The sequence below is a fragment of the Hevea brasiliensis genome, chromosome 1 (assembly GCF_030052815.1).
Source record: "Hevea brasiliensis isolate MT/VB/25A 57/8 chromosome 1, ASM3005281v1, whole genome shotgun sequence".
NCBI lineage: Eukaryota > Viridiplantae > Streptophyta > Magnoliopsida > Malpighiales > Euphorbiaceae > Hevea > Hevea brasiliensis.
The window spans coordinates 117,346,177-117,370,012 of record NC_079493.1 but is presented as its reverse complement, the minus strand read 5'-3'; the positions used below and the strand labels follow the sequence as shown (position 1 = coordinate 117,370,012).

Below are 23,836 nucleotides of genomic sequence, written 5' to 3'. Positions count from 1 at the left end.
TATATATATCTTTTTCAAAAAACTTATTTTTAGTCTCTTCAAATGGATCTAACTATGAAGAGTGCGTCCAATAATTAAAATTAAAAATTAAATTAGACAGGGCTAAGAGATTTCTTAATGTTGAAATTAGATATAGCTTTATTATTATCGCTATTTTTAAATAGACAATAATTGAGTGTGGAATGAATTTTATTATTTTTTTTATGAATCATAAATTTATTATTTATTTCATTTTAAATCGAGTATAGTCGAATAATTCATTTATTATTTATTAATTTATTTTTGGTTAAAGTTGAAGAAAATTTGAAAAGAAATAATTCAAATTGGACATTACTTTAGCGTAGAAATGATTTTATATTATCTAGTTAAGGTTAAAACAAGTTATAATTTTTTTTTATTACATTACTTAAAGTTTTTTTTTTATTTTTTATTTTTATAAATTAGACTTTATATGAACTAAAAATGGGGGAGGATTGCATTATTGGCCATTGTAAAGGAAAATGATAGGAAATGGATTGTTTTAATTTGTCAATGTCAAGTCAAACCCCACCACCTACTAAACATATATAAAATTATTCTCGGATCCCTTATTTATGATTTAAAATTTTTAAATTAAATAATTTTTTAATATAATATTAAAATCTCTCAAATTAAAATATTTAGAGTTTAAATTCTAACACCCTATTTATTAATTAAATGTATCAATATAAAATAATATAATTTTATACACACATTTCAAATTTAATAGACTTTTATATGTAATGATAAAACTCATTATACTCTTAAAAGAAGATCTCAAATTCGATTAAGAGACGGTCATAAATTCAGATATAATCAATCTTGTGTATTCCATAAAATGGATATAGAAGATATTTTAATTAATAATAATAATAATAATAATAAGAGAGAGGAAGAAAGAGAAGGAGTTCATAAGCCTTGTGGCTTGTGGTGCAGCACGATGGTGGTCCTCATCCATTTGCTGCTTTCATGTTCGACCACAATTAGAAAGTTGTGAGAAGTGAAGTTTCCTTGTCAGTGTCTGCTCTCCTTCTCTATTAACATAAAAAGCTAAAAATTAACATGATTTGATCTTTTATCTTTCACGAAAACAAGACGATAATATAATTTTATTTATATATGAATGATAATCATATAAATATATAAATTTATTACAACTAATTAACTTTTAGTATTATATAATTTTTTTTATAATATATATATAATTAGTATGAAAAATTTAATTTTTTTAAATAACATTTAAGAGTTTATACATAGAATAATAAAATAAATTTAATTTAATATAATTCATATAATTTTGAATTTTTAATTATTTTCAATTAGATTTCTTAATTTTATTTGATAAAATTATCTATGGATAGTATCAATATTATTAATTTTTATTTAATATATAATATTTTATATAATTTTATATTTTTTAATAATATAAGAAAAAACTTTAAAAATAAGATTAATAAATAAATTAACACTAATAAATTATTTATAAATAATAAATTATTAACTAAAATTTTCTTTTCATATAAACAATAAATAATCAATGCTAATAGAATAAAAAACACTAATGTTAATATATTAGTATTTTTAATTAAAATGATTAAATTAAAAAATACATAGACAATTATTTGATTTACAATAAAATACTTTTTCAAATTAATTTATAACATATTTTTAAATTAAAATTTTTATACTTATTTTTTAAAAAGTAAATGTGAAATTTCAACAAAAAAAATTGTTGGATCTAAATAAATAAAAATTTTATTAAATGATATAATACTTATATTTATATGAAAATTAAATTATTTTTAAATCAAATTATTAATTTAAGTTTGTATTTAAATATAAATTTATTTAATTAAAATAAAAATTATGCATTCAAAGTATGATTTCTAATTATATATATATATATATTCACTATTTGTCATGTTAAAATAAAATTATAATATTAAAAAATTTAAAAATTATTTTTTTATAGTACACACATTAATATTTTTAAAATTTGTAATAATGTACAATTGTAAAATAAAAAATTAGTATTATAAATTTCAATCATTCTATTAATTATATTAATTTTATAATTAAACTCAAGCCTAATAAATTATATTAATTATTAAATTTTAAATAATATATTTACCTATTTAAATTTTTTCTCATATATATAATTTATTTTATATTCTTTGTATGCAATTATATTATTTAAAAATTTTATATACATATAATTTTATTATATATTACATATTTATTAATATTTTTTTTTTATAAATCAATGCATATGATTTTTTATAATATTTTTCCGTTATATATATATATATATAAATGTAATAGGATTTATAAATTTAATTTTAATTAAAAATAACTTACTTATATATTAATGCAATAATTAAAAAATTTAGAAATGTATCTATAATTAAAAAATATAAATTTATTTTATATGAAATATTTTGTTAAATATATTTTATATAAAATATAAATTTATTTGTTAATTCATTTTGAATCAGATGGAAAATGAGTTATTTTTTTTAAATAAAAATAATTTTAAAATAATTAAATTTAATAAATTTAATCGAATCAAAATGAAGTAGGTTAAATTGAATTAAAATTGAAATTGAAATTAAAGAACCTTTGACCCATTCCAACCTTTAATTCATAAGCGTTGATCTGGCCGACCGCGTCGATGTCTACCTTAGATTTTTGCTTTGGTCAATAAACGTCGGAGCGGAGTTGGCGAGATTCAAGATCACCTGACATAAATCCAAGCCAACTCATCATTTATGCGGGCCGAGATGACGTGGCATACCTTTTGCCGAAAATAATAATAAAAAAGAAAAGAAAAATTTTCGACCAATGAGGAGACCTATTCCTCCATGAGCTCGAATTCTTTCCCTCTGCGTCAAAGAGAAAACAAAGGCCTCTCAATCATTTCTCTGTACGCTTTCACGTTCATTTTGTTTTCCCTTTTTCTCTGTTTCAAGAGCTGCAAAGTTTCTATATCAGTTTATTTCTTTCTTTGCTTTTTGGTATATTTAATGGATAGCAATTATACAGCTATTCCCAAGAGCTCATATGTAGAATTACAATTGCATCATGATCCTGAGATCCCAATGCACCCACAAAAAACCCACCTCAAATTTCTCCCTCTTAATGATGGGGAGAACTTTAGAGATCCCAGGATCGAGAATGCTAACATTTTAGAAGATGATGGTGGTGGTGGGGATGATGACGACGATTTTGATATCGATAATTATCCACTTGTTCTTGCCAAATACAATAATGGGTCCGGGATTTATGGGGCGGTTTTTAATCTCACCACATCGATTATTGGGGCAGGTATTATGGCCTTACCAGCTACAATGAAGGTTCTTGGATTGGTTTTAGGGGTTGTCTTTATAATTCTCATGGGTATTCTGTCTGAAATTAGTGTTGAAATATTAGTTAGGTTTTCGGTACTTTGTAAGGCTTCTTCCTATGGTGAAGTTGTTCAATTTGCATTGGGAAAAACTCCGAAGGTTTTATCTGAGATTTGTATAATTGTGAACAATGGAGGCTTTATGGTTGTGTATTTGATAATTATAGGTGATGTTATGTCAGGATCACTCCATCATATGGGGGTTTTTGATCAATGGTTAGGGCATGGGGTGTGGGATCATAGGAAATTGGTGATTTTTTTTGTGGTGGTGGTTTTTCTTGCACCCCTTTGTGCTCTGGATAAGATTGATTCATTGAGCTTGACTTCAGCTGCTTCAGTGGCTTTGGCTGTTGTCTTTGTTGTGGTATGTTTTATTGTTGCTTTTATTAAGCTTGTCGAAGGAAAATTTGAGGCTCCAAGAATGACTCCAGATTTTGGTTCAAAGAAGGCCATTTTGGATTTGCTTGTGGTGATTCCCATCATGACAAATGCTTACGTTTGCCACTTTAATATTCAGCCTATATATAATGAACTCGAAGGGCGGTCACCCCAGAAGATGAATCGAGTGGGGAGAATTACAACTGCTCTTTGTATTACTGTTTATGTTTTAACTGCCATATCAGGTTATTTACTCTTTGGGAAGGATACAGAAGCTGATGTGCTGGCCAATTTTGACACGGATCTTGGCATTCCTTTTAGCTCCGTGTTGGACTATATTGTTAGGGTAGGGTATATTCTTCATTTGGTTCTTGTTTTTCCTGTTATTCATTTCTCTTTAAGGCAAACAGTGGATGCCATGGTGTTTGAGGGATCAGCTCCACTTTCAGAGAGCAGGAAGAGATCTTTAGGCTTAACAGCAGTGCTATTGGGTCTGATTTATTTTGCCTCTACCATGGTACCCAACATTTGGACAGCTTTCAAATTCACAGGGGCAACTACAGCAATGTCATTAGGTTTTATATTTCCATCGCTTGTTGCATTGAGATTAAGTCATCGAGGTGAGAGTTTGAACCATGGAGAGAAGTTGTTCTCATGGTTTATGCTAATTGTGGCAATAATAGTTAGCATCGTTGGTGTAATTGGAAATATTTATAGTCTCAAAAGCCAATCCAAATGATGTTCATGTTCATCATAGTTGATTTGTTGATAGTTTTTATGAAGAAAGCTTTGTCAATTTTCTCCAATGTCAAGTGGGTGATACTTTCTCTGGTGCCTAATAATTTCAAACAATCGAGTCAAATTCGGAGATGGATGTAACCTTGGGAAAATATTGTTTCGGATTGCAAGTGTCCTGACGTTTGAGATATAGTGACTTCTCAGAGCAACTGTGACTGTCTGGTTCAGCATTTGAAGAATGTTTAGGTAAAATATTTTATATGGACACCCAACACATGTAAGTTGATCTAAAAATATACATTTCAGTTGATGCAGTAGGTTTTTGTTGTCATTTCTTTTGCCGTTACTATTGTTTTAACTGTATACTTCAACAGCAACAATGCTGCTAATGTGAATTTACCAGAATTTTTGTAGAGTAATTTTACAATTAATAATGTGTATTGCATTATATGATTCAACAGCACTTGATATCGGTAGTTGGAGTTTGGCCAGCACACTATTAACACTGCCACAGGGAAATAAAGAATCACAGTTTTCGTACTCAACTTTCATTATTCAATTGAAATAGGTGAAAATAAGCTTTAGAGTTGAGTGCAAAGTATAGAACAGGATGCCTCTGAATAACTGAAGTATTATCCAGGGGCGAACGTTTGCTTAACTGCAGAACCTTCTACTCACCATCACTGCAATGGCACCATCAAGGAGGTGCCTCAAACACTGAGCTTTGTGATATCTTGATGTTGAGAAATAAGGCTGTGAAAAGTTTTATCCTCTTGCAAGTAGCCGAGCACAGAGAACTGACTTGAGAAGAATCAGATTTAGAACGCTGGAGGGCTTGGCTTCTTAGGGCTGAAATGCCGATAATTTTCTCTATTAGTGAAGGCTTTGAGCTGTTACAGATGCTTCTGCTTTGTGCTAAACTCCTTGATCTTTTAGGATAACAATGGGCTTATCCGTTATTATATTTTCTTCTTTTAGCAATGGGAAAGGAGAATAATGGGCTTAACTTGCTAAAGGTGATAGATTTATTTTTAAAAAAATGTTTTTTAATTTATATTTTTGATGGAATATCTGTCTTAGAAGTGAAAATTGATAATGTAGAAGGTCAATGAAAAATCATAATGGAATATTTATTTTTATTATTAGATTAATAATTCTGTAAATAAATAGTATCTCACAATTTAAGAGGTAAGAATTTCAACTTTGATATATTTATTTTTCTCTAAAAAATAGAATCTCTCCTCACCTTCAAAAGTTTGTCCCCTGAAAACATAGTTAATAGACGTATAAAAATGGGCACATAATTAATATATACCACTTTTCATAATTAAAAGATTAAAAATGGACTAACAATACTTGTGACTGAGTGAAGTTGCTCCAAGCTTAAGGGTCATTACTTTTCCTTTTCTTGCAAGGACATGGACATGGACATGGACATGGACATGGGTGTGTAGATGTTCGTTGAGATAAGTAACAGGAGATTTCATATTTAATAGCTACCTCAAACCCGTTTGATGAAAGTATTAAAAATTGTTTTATCCAAACGTTGTAGATTTAAAGTTGTTCTCAATTAAATGTTACTATTTCAAGATAAGAAAATAATTTTATACTTCTCTTAATCTATGTTATCTCCTGTTTATTTAAAAAAACAAAATTGTATATGTCTCTATATCACGTAAGGAATGTATATATATTACATCCTTGCTCATATTTTTTTTATATTATTTAATTTTTATTTGAATAAATAATGATATGATAAATAAAAAATTATATATTTACTTTAATAATAAAATAAATTTTTATCATAATAAATGGATTTAAAATTAAGCCAGCATCTAAATTTACAGAAAGAAGAGGACTAATTAGTATTTAGATAGGGGCATCATTGATAGCGTTGATAGTCATCAGAAAGAAATGATCACAGTTAACCATTCACAAATGAGCAAGAACTTTAATTTTGTGTTGACGAGCACACACAATAATTGAAATTTTATTCCAAAAAATATCATGTGAGACTTGCAGAGAGAACGTTTCAATTGAACTGAACAAGAAGAAAACAAACAGAATAATCAACAAGAATTTCTTGCATTTGTAAGTTTGTTATTTTATTAAATGGCTATTTATGCTCACATCTATCATTGAATAATAATAATTAATTACATGAAAAAAATAGATTGAATCTAATTATACTTTAAAAATTAACTCAAAAAATTTATTCAATCTTATATTTAATGTAAAATTTTTATCTTAAATAAATGTGAAACAATAAATTATGAGATTTTGTTAGAGCTTCAGTTCTAATAAAAGTTTAATTATATTAAAAAATATGAAATTTTAAATTGAAATGTGAAATTTGTAAATTAAAATTAAATAAAGAAAAAACACAATTAATGGCAGAATTAAGTTTTTTTAGTTTGAGACTGACAAAGTGAAGACTTGAAACTAAAATTGCCGTCTTTAGTATTAAAAAAAAAAATTCTTAACAAAAAAAGAGGCAAATTTTTCGACCAATGAGGAGACGTATTCCTCCCTAAGCTCCAATGCCTTGTCTGCTAAGCACCGCTGTCCCTCTGCGTCAAAGAGAAAACAAAGGTTGACTCACAGATAGATCTTGGGCCCCTCTCAGTCATCTCTCTGTAAGCTTTCACGATCATTTTCTTTTGCTTTTTTCTCTGTTTCAAGATCTGCAAAGGTTCTATATCAGTTTAGTTCTTTCTTTTCTTTTTGGTGTATTTAATGGATAGCAATTACGCAGCTATTCCCAAGAGCTCATATGTAGAATTACAATTGCATCATGATCCTGAGATCCCAATAAATCCACGAAAAGCCCACCTCAAATCGCTTCCTTTTAATGATGGGGAGAACTTTAGAGATCCCAGGATCGAGAATGCTAAAATTTTAGTTGATGATGGTGATGGTAGTGGTGGTGGGGTTGATGATGACGATTTTGATATCGATAATTATCCACTTGTTCTTGCCAAATCCAATAATGGGTCTGGGATTTATGGTGCAGTTTTTAATCTCACCACATCGATTATTGGGGCAGGGATTATGGCCTTGCCAGCTACAATGAAGGTTCTTGGATTGGTTTTAGGGGTTGTGTTGATAATTCTCATGGGTATTCTGTCTGAAATTAGTGTTGAATTATTAGTTAGGTTTTCGGTACTTTGTAAGGCTTCTTCCTATGGTGAAGTTGTTCAATGTGCTTTAGGAAAAACTGCGAAGGTTTTTTCTGAGATTTGTATAATTGTGAACAATGCAGGTGTTCTGGTTGTGTATTTGATAATTATAGGTGATGTTATGTCAGGATCTCTCCATCATATGGGGGTTTTTGATCAATGGTTAGGGCATGGGGTGTGGGATCATAGGAAGTTGGTGATTCTGGTTGTGGTGGTGGTTTTTCTTGCACCCCTTTGTGCTCTGGATAAGATTGATTCATTGAGCTTAACTTCAGCTGCTTCAGTGGCTTTGGCTCTTGTCTTTGTTGTGGTATGTTTTATTGTTGCTTTTATTAAGCTAGTTGAAGGAAAAATTGAGGCTCCAAGAATGACTCCGGATTTTGGTTCAAAGAAGGCCATTTTGGATTTGCTTGTGGTCATTCCCATCATGACAAATGCTTATGTTTGCCACTTTAATGTTCAGCCTATATATAATGAACTCGAAGGGCGGTCAACTCGGAAGATGAATCGAGTGGGGAGAATTACAACTGCTCTTTGTATTACTGTTTATGCTTCAACTGCCGTATCGGGTTATTTACTCTTTGGGAAGGATACAGAAGCTGATGTGCTGACCAATTTTGACATGGACCTTGGTATTCCTTTTAGCTCTGCGTTGGATTATATTGTTAGGGTAGGGTATATTCTTCATTTGGTTCTTGTTTTTCCTGTTATTCATTTCTCTTTAAGGCAAACAGTGGATGCCATGGTGTTTGAGGGATCAGCTCCACTTTCAGAGAGCAGGAAGAGATCTTTAGCCGTAACAGCAGTACTATTGGGACTGATTTATTTTGGCTCTACCATGGTGCCCAACATTTGGACGGCTTTCAAATTCACAGGGGCAACTACAGCAGTCTCATTAGGTTTTATATTTCCATCGCTTGTTGCATTGAGATTAAGTCATCGAGGTGAGGGTTTGAGCCATGGAGAGAAGTTGTTGTCATGGTTTATGCTAATTATGGCAATAATAGTTAGCATTGTCGGTGTAATTGGAAATATTTATACTCTCAAAAGCCAATCCAACTGATATTCATCGTAGTTGATGTGTTGGTAGTTTCTATGAAGAAAGCTTTGCCAATTTCCTCCAAAGTCAAGTGGGTGATACCTTTTATCTGGGGCCTAATAATTTTCAAACAATCAAGTCATATTAGGAAATGGATGCAACCTTGGCAAAATATTGTTTCAGATTGCAAGTGTCCTGATGTTTGAGATATTGTGACTTCTCAGAGCAACTATGACAAGCTGGTTAAGCATTTGAAGAATGTTCAGGTAAGTACTTTATATGGACAACCACCACGTCAGCTGGTGCAGTATTTTTTTTTTGTAATTTCTTTCGCCGCTAATATTGTTTTAACTATATTCTTCAGCAGCAACAATGCTGCTAAAGTGAATTTTACCAGAATTTATGTAGAATCATTTTACAATTAATAAAGTGTATTGCATTTATGATTCAACAACACTTGATATCGGTAGTTGGAGTTTGGCCAACGCACCATTAACACTGCCACAGGGAAATAAAGGATTACAGATTTCAACCTTGATCAAACTCAACTTTCGTCACAGAAGCAACAGAATAATAAGGTTGTGAAAAGTTCTATCAGCTTGCAAGCGGTCTGTGAGCAGAATAAGCTAATACACACGGAATTAGCAGCAGATTCTGGAGCCGAAATAGCCCATTCATGAGTTGCTGAATCGCTGATTTCGCAACTTTCGACAACCATGATCCAATGGACCAAATACCACCTCTAGGATCTTCAATGTAAATATTAGCAAACCAGGGTGTTTCGCTGCATGGGACTCGGTGACGTTAAGAGCATCAAGGCATCCTTTCAAAGTTAGCAAAGGAGTAACCTATTTTCATCGCTATACAGTCCTCAAACTGCCAATTATATTCGAACCCATTATTGCTGACAGTGCAACTACCAAAATTGCCTGGTTGGCACTAACTCCACTATTTATCATCATCACAAAGATATGCCATCCTTCTCTTTTGTCCAACCCGGGCTTAGTATTTGAAGATCCAAGCGCTCCACATGTCCATATTCAATCCAAATCAATAAATTCATGTTCAGAATGAAAGGGAAAAACAGAATTGAACTAAAAATTTCAATTCAATTTTATCTCACTAATTAGTTCAGTTTGATTAATGATAATAGACTGTTCATTCATAATATATACCACTTTTCATAATTAAAAGAGGAAAAAAAGACTAATACTTGATGAATGAGTTGCTCCAAGCTTGAGGGCCATTACTTTTCCTTATCTTGCAGCGCTTGAGGGCCATTACTTTTCCTTATCTTGCAGCGACAAGGACATGGGGATTAGGTGTTTTTGATACTTCACTTATTTAATAACATTTGATTTTTTTTTTTTTTGAAAGAAATACTAATAACAATTAATTAAAACAACTTTGATTATGTGGATTTGCAATTTGCATGCGCATGCATGCATATATATATAGTTTTCAGTCAGCAAAACCAAACTAGGTGGGCAAAGATGATGCCTCACACTGCTAATTAAGTATACTCCTCAACTCAATTATAAATTAAATGGGTCACTCTTTAACCAACATTGCCACCAAATCATGTCACTTTGCTTAGAGTTGGTCACTGAATGTTTGAAACTCTGAAAGGGATACTTCTGAACAAAAAATTACTATCATTTCTTTGCTTCAATAGCAAAACAATTGTAACTTTGTCATTTGCTGATCAAACCTAATTTGATTGATATCTCATTAAAAATCTCAATTTTTATTTTGTTATTTTTCTTGAATTGATATTCCTATTCAAACCCTTATAATTTTAAAGATAATTTAATCTTTTTATTACGATGTGGTTTACGTTATAAATATATTTTTATTTAGTTCAATTATATAAAATTTGACTTGAAAAATAGTAATGTGATCCTAATAAAATATCTTGTAAGTTCTATGATGGTAACAAAAGAATTGGACTGATTTTACCAATATTGTAAATTTTGTTTATTGTGATAGATTGTGAGTTTTGCAATAAATTTATTAAAATTATAATTATGGAAATTTTAAATGATTATAACTTACTCTTTTTTATCATAGTGAATTTTTTTTTCTTGTTCTTTAATTTAAAAATTATACAGAAAAAGATAGATTATTTATACTAAAACTAAAAAATTAATAATTAAAAAAATATTTTTTATGGTATAATCTCAACTAATTTGAATATAATAAAAAAAAATTATTTGTAAACTATAAGTTAATCATTGAGATTATATATATCATTTCATATAAGAAAAAAAAACTAATAAAATAGGAATTCATGTGGTATCATTTAGTGGGTATATTTTTCTTTTCCATGTATATATAGTATAATTAAATATATAAACTATAATAACATAGGCCAAGATGTGAATAGCAGCATCAGCTTACATGGTGTTTACCTAATCATGGCATAAACTAGTAATTAATAATTAGCTAGTGATGTTAGACAACAAATAATACAATTAAACAAAACCTAATCAAAATTAAATTAAAGTCAATCTTATCTCACACATAATTATATTTTCAAGCCTTCCCATCTTTTCTATTGCCCAAGAAAAGCAGAACCCTAAGTCAGATGTGAAAAAGCTTTTCTATATTATTAATCATTCAAAAACAATAAGTTATAATAGGTTTATTATACATGATCTCACATATTTACATCTTGAATTCATAATGAATCGGATTTAGACAAGAAAATTTTTTCCCTTATGTCTTGAATTCATAATGAATCAGATTTAGACGGGAAAAATTCTTCCCTTGTAGTCAAACTTTTGATACATTTGGCCAGAGGAGCGCCCTTAATGCAATGCCAACTTTACTCATTAAGGCTTTAATCCAAAGTTTAGGCTCCTTAATTAGCTTTATATGTACAGCTTCCATATCATCAATTTCAAAGACAATATCAGTATCACTTAACTAAAACTCATTAATAATTAAATGGTAATTAATGATTTTTTTTTACCGACTCTCAAGAATCAACCACCAAGCCAATTTATAAAAGAAAAGCAAGGAAGTCTCCTCTAGCAACTTCACCACCTTCTTTTACAATATATATCAACGCCTTCTCACCTTATATACTTGTATTCAGAGACCTTTAAGCTCACATCACACATTCAAAGTCATGGATTGGTTCTCTTGGCTATCAAAAACTGGCCTTGACCCTTCTCTTGTTTATGAATATGGTCTTGCTTTTTCTCATAATGAGCTTGAAGAAGATGATATAGCTTACTTTAACCATGAGTTTCTTCAAAGCATGGGGATATCAATAGCCAAACATAGGCTGGAGATCCTAAAGCTTGCTAGGAAGGAGAGTGGAGCTGGCCCACATCCCATGGCAAGAGTTCTTATACTAATCAAGAGAACAAAGAGGTTTCTAGGTAAGTACATAAGAGCTTGGTATCCCCACGATGAATCTGCTCTTGTTGTTGTTCCAAGGCCTGCAGGTTATGCAACTAGATGGAGAGGAGCAATGTTGAAGAGGAACAAGAAATTGATGATGGCTAAGCAAGGGAGATTGTTGCTCGCCAATGGAAGTCCTATAGTGATTTCTGGGCCTAGACGAATAGAAAGTTTTTCAAGTCCAGTGGTGTATGATCCTCAAAAAGAGGGGAAGATGGATGGTGATGATGATGGGTATTGGTCAAATGTTGTTGAAGAGATCAGGTGGGATACCATGTTTCAGAATCTGAAACCAACCTGAATTGAACTAATCATTTCGGTTTTTAGTTCTCTTATCTTTTTCCAAATGCTTTCTTGATGTTAATTTTTAGTGGCGAGAGCTGGATTTCTTTGGGTTCTTCCACCAGAGTCTTGTTAATTTGTCTGTTTAAGAAGATATATTTTCTTCTTTTTTTCTCTCCATTAGTGGTAGGTTAGACATACAAAGTTGAATAGTGAAAAAATATTCATATAAAGGATTCCAACTAGTTAGGGATTAAGGTTGAATTGTTGTTGTAACGGTGGGTCAGACAGAGGACATACTTTGGCATCCAGGGTCAGAGCCTGTTTCAGCAACGAGATTGTCTCCCCTTGCTTCCGTGTAGTGTAATCTTCAATCTTTGCCAGAAAAGAAGGTATTAATCGCATTAGTCTCTCTGAGAAGAGTCTGAACATTGCTTTAGGTATGCAAATATGTAGTGAAGTGTATTTGGTAAAAGAATAAGAAGCTAAAATTATCACTTCAAGGAATCAATTTTTCTAATCTTTTGACACATATTTTGGGAGTAGAAATTTCTTTATTAAATCTGTGAACCTGCCCTTCACTTTACAACGGAACTGGCAACAGAAAATAGAGACACAGAGGTAAGCTTCGATTCACATAAGGATTTTACGTGTGTGTGGATTAACTTGGGCACAATTCATTTCAACTTAAATTGTGTTATGCGTGCAAAAGCATGACCTGACACCCATACTCATTTGAAGATAGAATTTAATGAGAGAGGCAAACAGCTGCTAGGGTAGTGTGAGAAAATCATATTGAAGTGATTCCTACCTGATAGGCCAGAAATCAGTCACAACATGGAAGAGGCACTAAAAAAAGAAAATTAGGCACTTGAGTATTCTTCATAAGGACTTATTTTGAATGCTCAGGAAAAAAGACAGCCAGTGTATTTCTACTGTTTATTGAAAGCTTAAATTCTGTATACAGAAGAAATGCTATAGAACTTTGTTGCTAATGCTAGAGCAAAACTTAAAAGGATAAAAAATATAGAAGAGGCACTATTTTAAATTAATATTTCTAATTAAAATATTTAAGAAAATACTTCTCTTAAGAGCATTTCAACAACAATATAACATTATGAGAATATTGTTTATGGCCTATAAATATATATATATATATATATATATATATATACACACCCACCCAACAAAAAACAAAAAATTCAAGTCGTTACAAAAGCTTTTACTGAACAAACCCAAATTTACTCATCAACAGCCAATAAATTCTTACTTGGGGATGATTAATTTCTCAGCAATTTACACCATATGTAGCCATTTGTAGCGAATTCAATCTATTTCCTCGTGAACTGTACTTCTATGAACTCTGCAAAATAGGCAATGTTTCTATTCTTTATTACGAAACAGTAATAATTTCTGTTCATTAATGGCCTGAAGATTGTGGTAGACGGAAAGAACCCCCTGCATAAAGCATTTGGTAAACTGGCCGTAATCTAACTGTAAGGATTATGCTCAGAATGGTGCCCAACCCACAAATGCCAGCTAAAACTAGGAATGTCACCTTGAAACAATCAGGACCTACACAGGTAGAACTTCCTTGCTTAGTAGCTTCTGCATCATACACATAACCAGCAAGCAGCCCGGATAAAACAAGTGCACCGATAGGATTTCCCAGCAACATAAAGGCATAAATTATGCCAAAATGTTTCAAGCCGAAAAGTTCAGAGGCAGTTGGCACCATTATGGAATATAGAATACCATAGCAGACACCGATCATAGCAGTTGCAACATAAAGAATACCATCAAGAGCTAATGCAAATAGAATGAATATCAGGACCATGATCATTTGTGCAAGTGTCATCCACACAGTTCGAGGAATTGTTTTTGACCTGCAATATCATGAATGTGTCATATTAAAGATCATATCCTCTAAAACAAGAAGGAAATCACATCCAACCAAAAGGTGGAAATATGAGAAGTCTATGTCATAAACTAGGAATGGGGAAACAAAGTTGAAAAGCCAGAGGTAGGAAAATAACCGAGTACATACACGTTAAAGGAAAATCCAAAACAACAATAATATACTTCAATCTAGTAAAATTGGAAATATTGTGAATGCCTAATGAAAACATCAAGCATGGTGCTTCTTTAGAAGGAAAGAATAATTTCACATTCCAACCTAGGACAAGATTCTAAGTCAGTGAGGAATAACCTGACAAAGTGCTCAGAAACAGCACCCGAGCCAAGACGGCCAACAAAATTGCAAAAGCTGAAGACAGCAAGCAATATTGTTGTATCATCAAGACCATATGCAATCCCAATTTGAGCCAAATTATTGAGAATGGTAACTCCAGAACCAACTCCAAGAAAGTATACCAACCAAAGAAGCCAGAAATCAGCCTTGATTAAAGCCTGGGCAAATTTAAAATCCTCCCCTCTCTTAGGTTTCCTTTTCTTTTTCACTGCTCCCTCTCCCTCAGCCAGAAGTATTTCTACATCTGAAGCATCCTCACCATCAAGAAAACTTCCAAGATATGAAGCTGATGAAAATGGTGTCAACAAAGGATTTGTTGGGGCCGATTCACCTTCTGCTGAAACCAGACTATCTGAAGAACCAGTTGCAGGGATACGTTTCTCAGGCCTTACAGGAAAAAGAGTCATTTTGAAAGGAATTGCAAGAGGAGACATCAAAATAATAACCATTATGGCAACTAATATGTATGAAACAGTATCACTTAAAGGAATCACATCACTTATTACAGTGGATATGAGAAGATAAAGGGCAAGCACAACACTTGCAGCTTGGGTGAAAATGAAATGGACATGGACAGAAGAGTCTTCTCCAGAAGCTGGAGTACAGGGCCGAACAAAGAACATCATTGCTAGACAAATAATAGGAATGCCAATTGTAAGGAATAGCAGAAGCTTTGAAGCAGAGTCACCAAGCACCAAATTGAAAAGCACAGTATAAACTGCAGCAGAGATCCCAACATAACCTTTGAGAATGCCAGAAACAGTACCCCTACTGAGAGGGAAGTTTCTCATATTGGTTACAAGTACAGCTGTGCCAAACCATGCGTTGCTATTAGTGCCAACAACAAGTGCAAGCCATAACTACAACAACAACAAATAGCAAAGGTAACAAGCACATATATGATAAAATGGAAAGTTGAAAACTTAAATACTGCAACCAAGACTTAATCTGCAAATGCCAAAAAAAAAATTTTTTTGCAAAAGTTCACTGAATAAGTAGATGGAATTTCAAATGAAAAGAATGCAAAATTTATAGGAATAGACCACAATCACTAGCTACAGGCATACTGTATGCTATTTTTTTTAATGCCAAAAAAAAGAGAGAACAAAAGGGCTAGGGGGAATGGGGATCACTTTAAACAAATACAAAACAGAATATGAGATACATGAGAACTCTTGGGGGAAAAGAGGAAAGTTTATGCACTGAGCTTTCTCTACAAACATTTTAACTCTGGTAACTCATTTTATCAAAATAATGCATTGAAATGTGAAGAAATGAGTTGATTAATTACTACCTACAGGTTTTACTAGCGCTCAAATTAAATAGTAAGCTCATCAGTCCATGAGAGCTTCTAAAAGTCAAAAGAACATGACATCTAACTAATGATATTCATGAGTAACCTAGAAAGCTGGTGGGGCATTTGCTACGCATAATCGGAGCAGGATGCTACCAAAAATTTGGACTGATGGAGGTTGAAATTTAAATAGCTTACACAGGTTGCCAATAAGTTAGAATGTGATTAAGTAGCTCTAAGTTAGGTTTGGAGCTTAGCAGGTGATGAACATACTCCTAAATTCAAGAAGTTAAGGAAGTTATAGGATGAAATGGAGGTAGATTTACAAAGAGCATATACAGATTGCTTCACTAGAAGCTAGAGTGATACGGTAGTCATGGGTTAAAGTTTGTATGCTTAAATTTAAAAGAATTCCTGATTTGCCAAACTTAATGCAGTGGAAGTCTTTAACATTTTGGATAAGCAATCCTGAATCCCAATTTGCTGTGGTTATACTGTGGTGAGTTATGATAATTATGCATGCACCAAAGAAGAAGTGAATACTAGACAGGAAATAAGCTCATTGTCAAGATAACAAGAAGATCAAAGTTGACGTGGTGTCTGAAACACATATTCATCTTTCCTATGTTACTCCACAGATGAACAAAATAAAAACCTATAATACTCTATTAAACAAGATAAGATGGAAACGTGAGTAAATAGTTGAACATAAATTGCTTTTATTCAAGAAATAAACAATTTAATCCCTTTTTTTTCATATGACCATTTTGCAGAAAAGAAATGAGAGATTGAAAAGCAAGTACTCCAGAAAAATCACTGGAACTTATTTCCCCTGTGAAGGTGATCACCAATATCCATAAACAGAACACAAGACATGTAAGAACAAGTACTGTGGGAAGAACTTAAGAACAAATATCTCAAGCATCTAGGTAATACAAAAGAAAGCAGTAAAAGTGATCAGTGATCACTAAAGAATTTCCACATCCTCTTCATAAGGAGCATGAAGTTAGATTATAAACACAAGCAAATGCAAAAAGGACAAAAAATTCAGAAAAAAAAAAATTAATAAAAAAACCAAAAACTTTAGCAAAAAAAGTTTCAATATATATACAACAACATCTAAGCCTTAATTCCAAACTAATTAGGGTCAGTCATATGGATCTTTTTTTGCCATTCAACTTTGTTTGAGACCAGTTCTTCATCAATATCAAAAAATTATAAATATTTTGATACTAATTCTGTCCATTTCATTTTAGGACCCTATTTTCTTCCTCACTACTTCCACCACTAATTTATCATATTTTCATACATGAGTATTTGATTCTCTATGTTGAACATGATCAAATCATCTTAATCGACACTCTATCAATGTGTGCTACATGCACTCTCTAGCGAAGAAATAATTCCCAATCTTATCATTCTTGTAATACCATACATCCATTTCAATGTCTACATTTCTACCATATTCATCTTATGGATAGACAATAAATTCAAGTTCCTAGTTAAAAAGATGAAAATTCAAAGTGGATTCTTCAATGATTTGTACATCAAATGGGTATGCTAAAGGTTCATAAAAAATTAGGATTAACGACCTGCAATAGTTTCAAGAAATCAATCTGATATTTTGTTCTCAAAATACCATGGGCTTGAATGTTGGTTGAATGTATCAAGCCACCTTAAAAACTAAAAAAATCCAAACCCAAGTATTAACTAGGACAAATGAACTCCATGCTATTGTTTGCCAAAACTTGATCAGAAATGATAACTGATGCAAGTGCACCAGGAAGCAACTATTGCAATTCCATGAAATAAGTACTAGCTCTCCAAGTACCCAAAAAAAAGAGCCCATAAAGCAAACACAAAAGGGAAGGATTCAAAATCCTAAATTTATTTTAGGATGAAAACTCTCAGCCAGTACATACAGGGAAATGGAATCAATTTCAAATGGAAAACTCAATAAAGGGGGAGAAAAACTAAAAATAAACAAACTGGATCACATGGAGGTCGGATAGTTTCTCGCTCACTACCATATAGTTTCAGTGACTAGAGAATAGCAAATACAATCAAACGATCGTTTCAAACCCACCAAGTCCATAATTGGATAAACAAAAAACGTGAAATTTTTCAAAATCAAACTCACCAGCCAATAAGGTAAACCGGAGACCGTTTGGCTAACAGCAAGCCAAAGAACGCCATACCCCAAGAAACAAAAAACGACACCCACAGAAAGCACAGCCCAAGGGGGGAGCTTGTTGATGACAATACCAGGGATCAAACCCACATTCTCTCCAATATCATTAGCCACTCCAAGAATTGTTACCTGCTGCTGGTTGAATCCAAGCACTGATTTGAGAGCAGTAGAGTAGAGTGGGAAGTTGTAGCCATTCCCTGCAGCCACCTGCACCCATGCAGCGGCTGCCAATCCCACCCAAGGTGGCCTACTCCCAGGTTTAAGCACTATATTTGGCATCTTAGATCACATGATATGATATTTTTCTTGTTAAATGGTCTCTGTTTCCACACCCGAAAGGGAACTTTTAGAGTTCTCTTTGGATATATATCTTCTCGTTCCAACTCCCAACTAGGGCAAGACATACATATGGATGCATACAAAGAGAGCGGAAAGCCTGTAGAGGATAGGTGAAGATTTAACGATTAGCCGGCCCCCAGTCAAACTAAATTTTTTTCCCTGTGTGAACGAAAAAATTGCAGAATCTGACATATTCCAAATGAAAAAGCGTTTTCCTTTTTCTAAAAAGAAATTATTAATTAAAAATCTATTTGATACCGCTTTTAAAATTACTGTTAAGGAAATTATTTTTTTAAATATATTAATTAAAAAATAATTTAAAATTAAATTTTATAAAATTTAATAATAATATTAAAATAATAAAATAATTTTTTTTAATGATATTTTAAATAATATTTTTATTTAAAAAAATAATTTAAACCTTTAACTACGATATCAAATAGGCATTCATAGACCGCACGAGAAAATAAAGGTGAATAGATTACTCATATTTTGTCACTCCTTATACAATATTTTTTAAAAATTTTATAGAACCCAAATAAATAATAATTATTTGAAAGTAACCTTTGATTGATTGGGATCAATTTGGAATTCCTAATTTTAAAGCCTTAAAGATAATTTTTAATATTATTAAATATAAAAAAATAATGTACAATTGGGATTTTAGCAATTATTTTTTTCTAAAATAATGTAAAATATTTCTTGCTGACCTGAAATGATCAAGTTGTGATAAGTTACTGTGTATTTTGGATATTTTGAATTCTTAAGTATTCATCAATTTTAATTTAGTGTCATTATTAGTTTTTGATAAAATGTTTAATTTTAACATGATAAATTTAATTTAACACATTTTTTACTTTTTATTTAATTTAATTTAAAATGTTCAATTTAAACTTAATTTAACTTAAAAAATAAAATTTATAAACTAAATTTCTTAATTTTTTGATTTAAATAAAAAATTAAGAGATTTAATTTCTTAATTTTCTTGATTTTTGAGTTAAACTAAGCTTAAATTGAAATCTTTTAGCTAAAGTGGATAAAAAGTTAAAAATTAACTAAATTAAATTTCCCACATAAGTAAATAGTATAATTTAGATTTAAGCCATTAATTTTTTGAAATGGTTAAGAATATAATTATACGCACGGGATAAGGAAGGCACGCACTCTTTTTGATAAAATTATAACAATTTTATCAAAATATATTAAGACATACATTGTCTACAATCGATTTAAGATCTCGAAAAATCAACTCAACTACTTAGAAGTAGACAAACGCCCCATCGAATATACTCAAAATTATTTTTTTTTAATTAATTAAAAATACACACATACAAAATCAGAAAATCTTACATCTTTTAACAAAATCATAATAATTTTATTAAAATATATTAAAACTTGTATCTCATATACTCTGTTAACAAACTACGTGTTATTAGTTTTAATTTACAAGTTCTTGTGTGTTTGGACATTTTAATTTGGTGTCCTTAGCCTATGGAGACATCTTCCCTCAGTTTCTCGACAACAAGCAAAAATACACAGAAAAAAATTTCGAATCTAACCCAAATCAAGAAGTTAAGAAAAGTCACTTCCATTACCATTCAATTTAATCATTGATACAAAAACCTTAAAAATCAAAATGTCATAGTTAAACGAAAAAAAAAAATACAAAATTACATCTCTATATATAAACAAAATGACAAGGAGACGCAAAGAGGAAATCATTCATTCTGAAATACAAAAGGATAAAAGAGATTCATAGTTACAAAATTTAATCAATAATTAAAAAGAGCTCATAAGGTACACCATCCATAGATTTAGAAAATTAATCAATTCAATCAATAATTCATTTCCATAATTAATATAAAAAAGCTAAGCAAAGCTACATACTATAATCAATGGAGTTAGTACGAGTGATAAAAGACTTTGTATTTTTTAAGTAAAGTCCAGTTTTTAGTTCTTATGAATGGAGAAAATCTCCATTGGGTAAGTATTGTACCTCTATAATGGATCTTTGGGACACAAGCAGAATTAAACTTAGTCCAGTGAACTGTGAGGTACATGTAGTTCACTACCAAAAAAAAGTTAGACTATAACTTAGAAATTCTTTCACCAAGTAATGTTAGATGAAATTAATAATACAGGTATGCAAAAAAATTATCAAAAAATATGAGTGTAATGAGTCAATCTCAAATAATTCAAAAGCATAAATATGCATTTAACCATTGTTTATACGACAATTTAATTTTAATAATTTGATATCTCAATTAATTAATGGGTCTAAAATATTAAATTGAATTATCAATTTAATGTGATTGAGCCCGTAGCTCAAGCTGGTAAAATACTAATAATCAGTGATATTAATTATGTAGAGCTAAATTAATTAAATAATTACCTGTACAGGTAGATATTATTTGGTGGGTGTGATTTGTTCAATATCTAAAAATATCTACTAAAAATAAGTATGGAAGTGGAGTAGTGAGCAAGTGAATAAAGTGGTGTAAGTGGATGGTTATGAAAATTATTTAGGTTACAAGCGTTATGAAAAGTTGTGAAAGTGAAGTAGTGGAGAGAGAAGTGAGCTAATGGTGGAGAAGAGGGTAACCACCAAACTTGGCCACCAAGCAAAGTTTCTTTATAAATTGACGTGCTAGGCATAAAAAAACAACTAACAAATAATAACCAATTAATCAATACATGACAAACATAATGTTTTAGCTCAAATTTTCTCTAGTTCAACAATCTCTTTATATTGTCAACTGTTATTTTACTTTTCAGTCTAGCGTTCAATTTCAATTTTAACCTTTCATTTTTAATTCAAGCAACCGATTTATATTTCCTCTGCATATATTATTTCATTTCATGTATTTAAGATCTTCACTTTTCAATACAATTTACAATTTCTTATTCATATTTCTATTATTGTAAATCAGTTATTTAATTTTTCAACGAGCCAATTTACTTTTTTCTGCTAATGCTTACATTTTTAAGTAAATCAGTCTTTTAATTTTTAAAAGCTTTAATTTACACATTTTGCACATATTTACATTTTTTAGCAAGTAATTGAAAGCATCTTAGCAGAGTCAAGGAATCCAAGGGAAAGTTTAATCCGTTGCTTCCCATCAATCGCTCATATTGAAAGTCAGAACGACACAAATACATTTATATATATGATCATATGCATCTCTGGCATGCTCACAATCGAAATGTTAAGTGCAAAAAAGGTTAAATTCATTTTTGATATGTGTAAATTGATTTCAGGTGGATATATATATATATATATATATATAGACACACACACATGTAGGAAGTATATTAAAAATTTGCAAGAAAGCCATGAATAAAACCATTTGAAAGTAAGGTTATCTTATTCGTAGAGATACCACATCTCGGAAATAGTCTGTGGGAAAAGGGAAATTAATTATAAAATATTATTTTTAATTAATTAAATTTTTTAACAAGAGTTAAATTAATAAAGAGAAAATATTTTTTTATTTAAGTATAATTATGTCCATAAAAATAATAAAAAAATCAGCTGCTAACATTTCATTTAAAAAAAGATAGAGTAAAGTAAGATTTTATAAAATAAAGTTTTTTATAATTTTAAAATTTTTATAAAACTTTCAATTACTTTAAAAACTAGGGGTAAGCATTTGGTTCAAATCAAAACGAACCGAACTAAACTGAATTAAATTATGAAAATCAAATTATATATTTTAGAAACCGAACCGAACCGAACTGAAATGGATAAAAAATTGAATCAAATAGAACAGCTTTATTTTGATTCGATTCGATTTAAACCGATCGGTTTTGATTTTTGATTGATTTTTTAATTTAGACTTGATTTTCATGTTATTTGATCTAATTTTGACTTTGGTTTGAACATAATAACCATTAATCAATTAAATTAAACAATATATATATATATAGTTCATAAATTTCTCATAAAAATAAATCAATTCAAAAATCTATTTGGTTCAATTTGATTCGATTTGGATATATAAAATTACTATTCGGTTTAGTTTAATCGATTTTTTCTCTTCAAAATTGAACCAAACCGACTGAAATTTTTATAATATAAAATCAAACCGAACCGATTGAAATTTAAAATCAAACCAATTGAATCGAATTAAATCAATTTTTGATTTGATTTTTCGATTTGAATCGAAATCTGCTCACCCCTAAAAAAAACTTCCTCCCAAATAATTGCTAAATGTCAAAAGAGTTTTATATTACTTAAATTAAAGATCATAAATTTTGAATTATAAATTATAATTTAAATACCTTAAATTGAGATACTATTTATATAATTTATTTATAGCTAACCAAGCTTTTTAATGATAAAAGAAAAAAAAAAAAACCTTTCACATCCGCTATAATAAAACGTTTAATTATATAAGGGTGGTATTTTTTTTTTAATCCTTAAAATATATTAAAGTTGTATTTCGATCCATGGATTGGAAGCTATAAATTTAGATTTGGATCAAATACCTTCCAAAAATCTTATTTAGGAAGTTTAAAATATATGAATTTGAATTTTGCTCCAATGAATGTAATTATAAAGACTTAAAAAAAGTAAGAATTAATTTGAAATAATAATATTACATATGTTATTCGAAATTTAACGTCAACCTAAGAAATATTTTTTATATTTATATTTTATTTAAAATTTAAAATTTAAAATTTAAAATTCTTTTTATTATCTAAATATTTTTTTTTTAAATTTTAAATTTTAAATTTAATATTTAAAACTCAAATTTCAAATTTGAATATACGAATCCAAAACAAAAGCTAATTTATTTTATATATATATATATATATATATATATATATATATATATATATTTAAATGGATCAAGATTAGTTAGTCATTTTCTCAAATAATTTTAAACGCGTATTCTACTATTCTCCTAAATTATTCTGATGCACTCAAGATATTTAAACTTCTCAGTAGAGTTGAATGCTAATTAACAAGAAAGTGAATTTCATCATATTCTTATCAATGGAGTTAATTATGTTAAATACTTTACGAGTTAATTTGATATCTCAAATCATTAATAAATTGAGAAATTATATCAATAAATACTAATTTAATAATATTAAAATTATTTTCAAGAATTTTAATTTTACTTTTTAAATTAAAAACTGAGGGAATATTTTCATTAAATGAAATTTGATATTTTCAATAAAAATAATTTTCTTTCTTTTTTTTAGGAAAATTTTCTTTCTCAATTTATCGGTTATGATCAAGTTTTAGCAAACAATAGCATGGATTTAATTTGCCGTATTTATATGAATGACAATGGATAAGATATT

General features: G+C 30.1%; 4 protein-coding genes across 4 annotated transcripts; 3 read left to right on the top strand and 1 right to left on the bottom strand.

The window, feature by feature from the left end:
* Nucleotides 1-2,874: 2,874 nt before the first annotated feature.
* LOC110651082 (amino acid transporter AVT6E-like) lies at nucleotides 2,875-5,682 on the top strand. The gene has a single exon (XM_021806267.2). It carries the CDS (start codon nucleotides 2,880-2,882, stop codon nucleotides 4,536-4,538), a length of 1,659 nt encoding a protein of 552 aa, XP_021661959.2. The 5' UTR covers nucleotides 2,875-2,879; the 3' UTR covers nucleotides 4,539-5,682.
* Nucleotides 5,683-7,007: 1,325 nt separating this feature from the next.
* On the top strand, nucleotides 7,008-9,214 carry LOC110651081 (amino acid transporter AVT6E-like). The gene has a single exon (XM_021806266.2). It carries the CDS (start codon nucleotides 7,274-7,276, stop codon nucleotides 8,777-8,779), a length of 1,506 nt encoding a protein of 501 aa, XP_021661958.2. The 5' UTR covers nucleotides 7,008-7,273; the 3' UTR covers nucleotides 8,780-9,214.
* A 2,602-nt stretch (nucleotides 9,215-11,816) lies between these two features.
* On the top strand, nucleotides 11,817-12,940 carry LOC110651086 (uncharacterized). The gene has a single exon (XM_021806270.2). The coding sequence runs from the start codon at nucleotides 11,889-11,891 to the stop codon at nucleotides 12,465-12,467; it is 579 nt and encodes a 192-aa protein (XP_021661962.2). The 5' UTR covers nucleotides 11,817-11,888; the 3' UTR covers nucleotides 12,468-12,940.
* Nucleotides 12,941-13,644: 704 nt separating this feature from the next.
* LOC110651083 (protein NUCLEAR FUSION DEFECTIVE 4) lies at nucleotides 13,645-18,715 on the bottom strand. The gene is made up of 3 exons (XM_021806268.2): nucleotides 18,134-18,715; nucleotides 14,658-15,559; nucleotides 13,645-14,334 (listed from the first exon to the last, which is right to left on the bottom strand). Exons 1-3 carry the CDS (start codon nucleotides 18,461-18,463, stop codon nucleotides 13,869-13,871), a joined length of 1,698 nt encoding a protein of 565 aa, XP_021661960.2. The 5' UTR covers nucleotides 18,464-18,715; the 3' UTR covers nucleotides 13,645-13,868.
* Nucleotides 18,716-23,836: the final 5,121 nt, after the last annotated feature.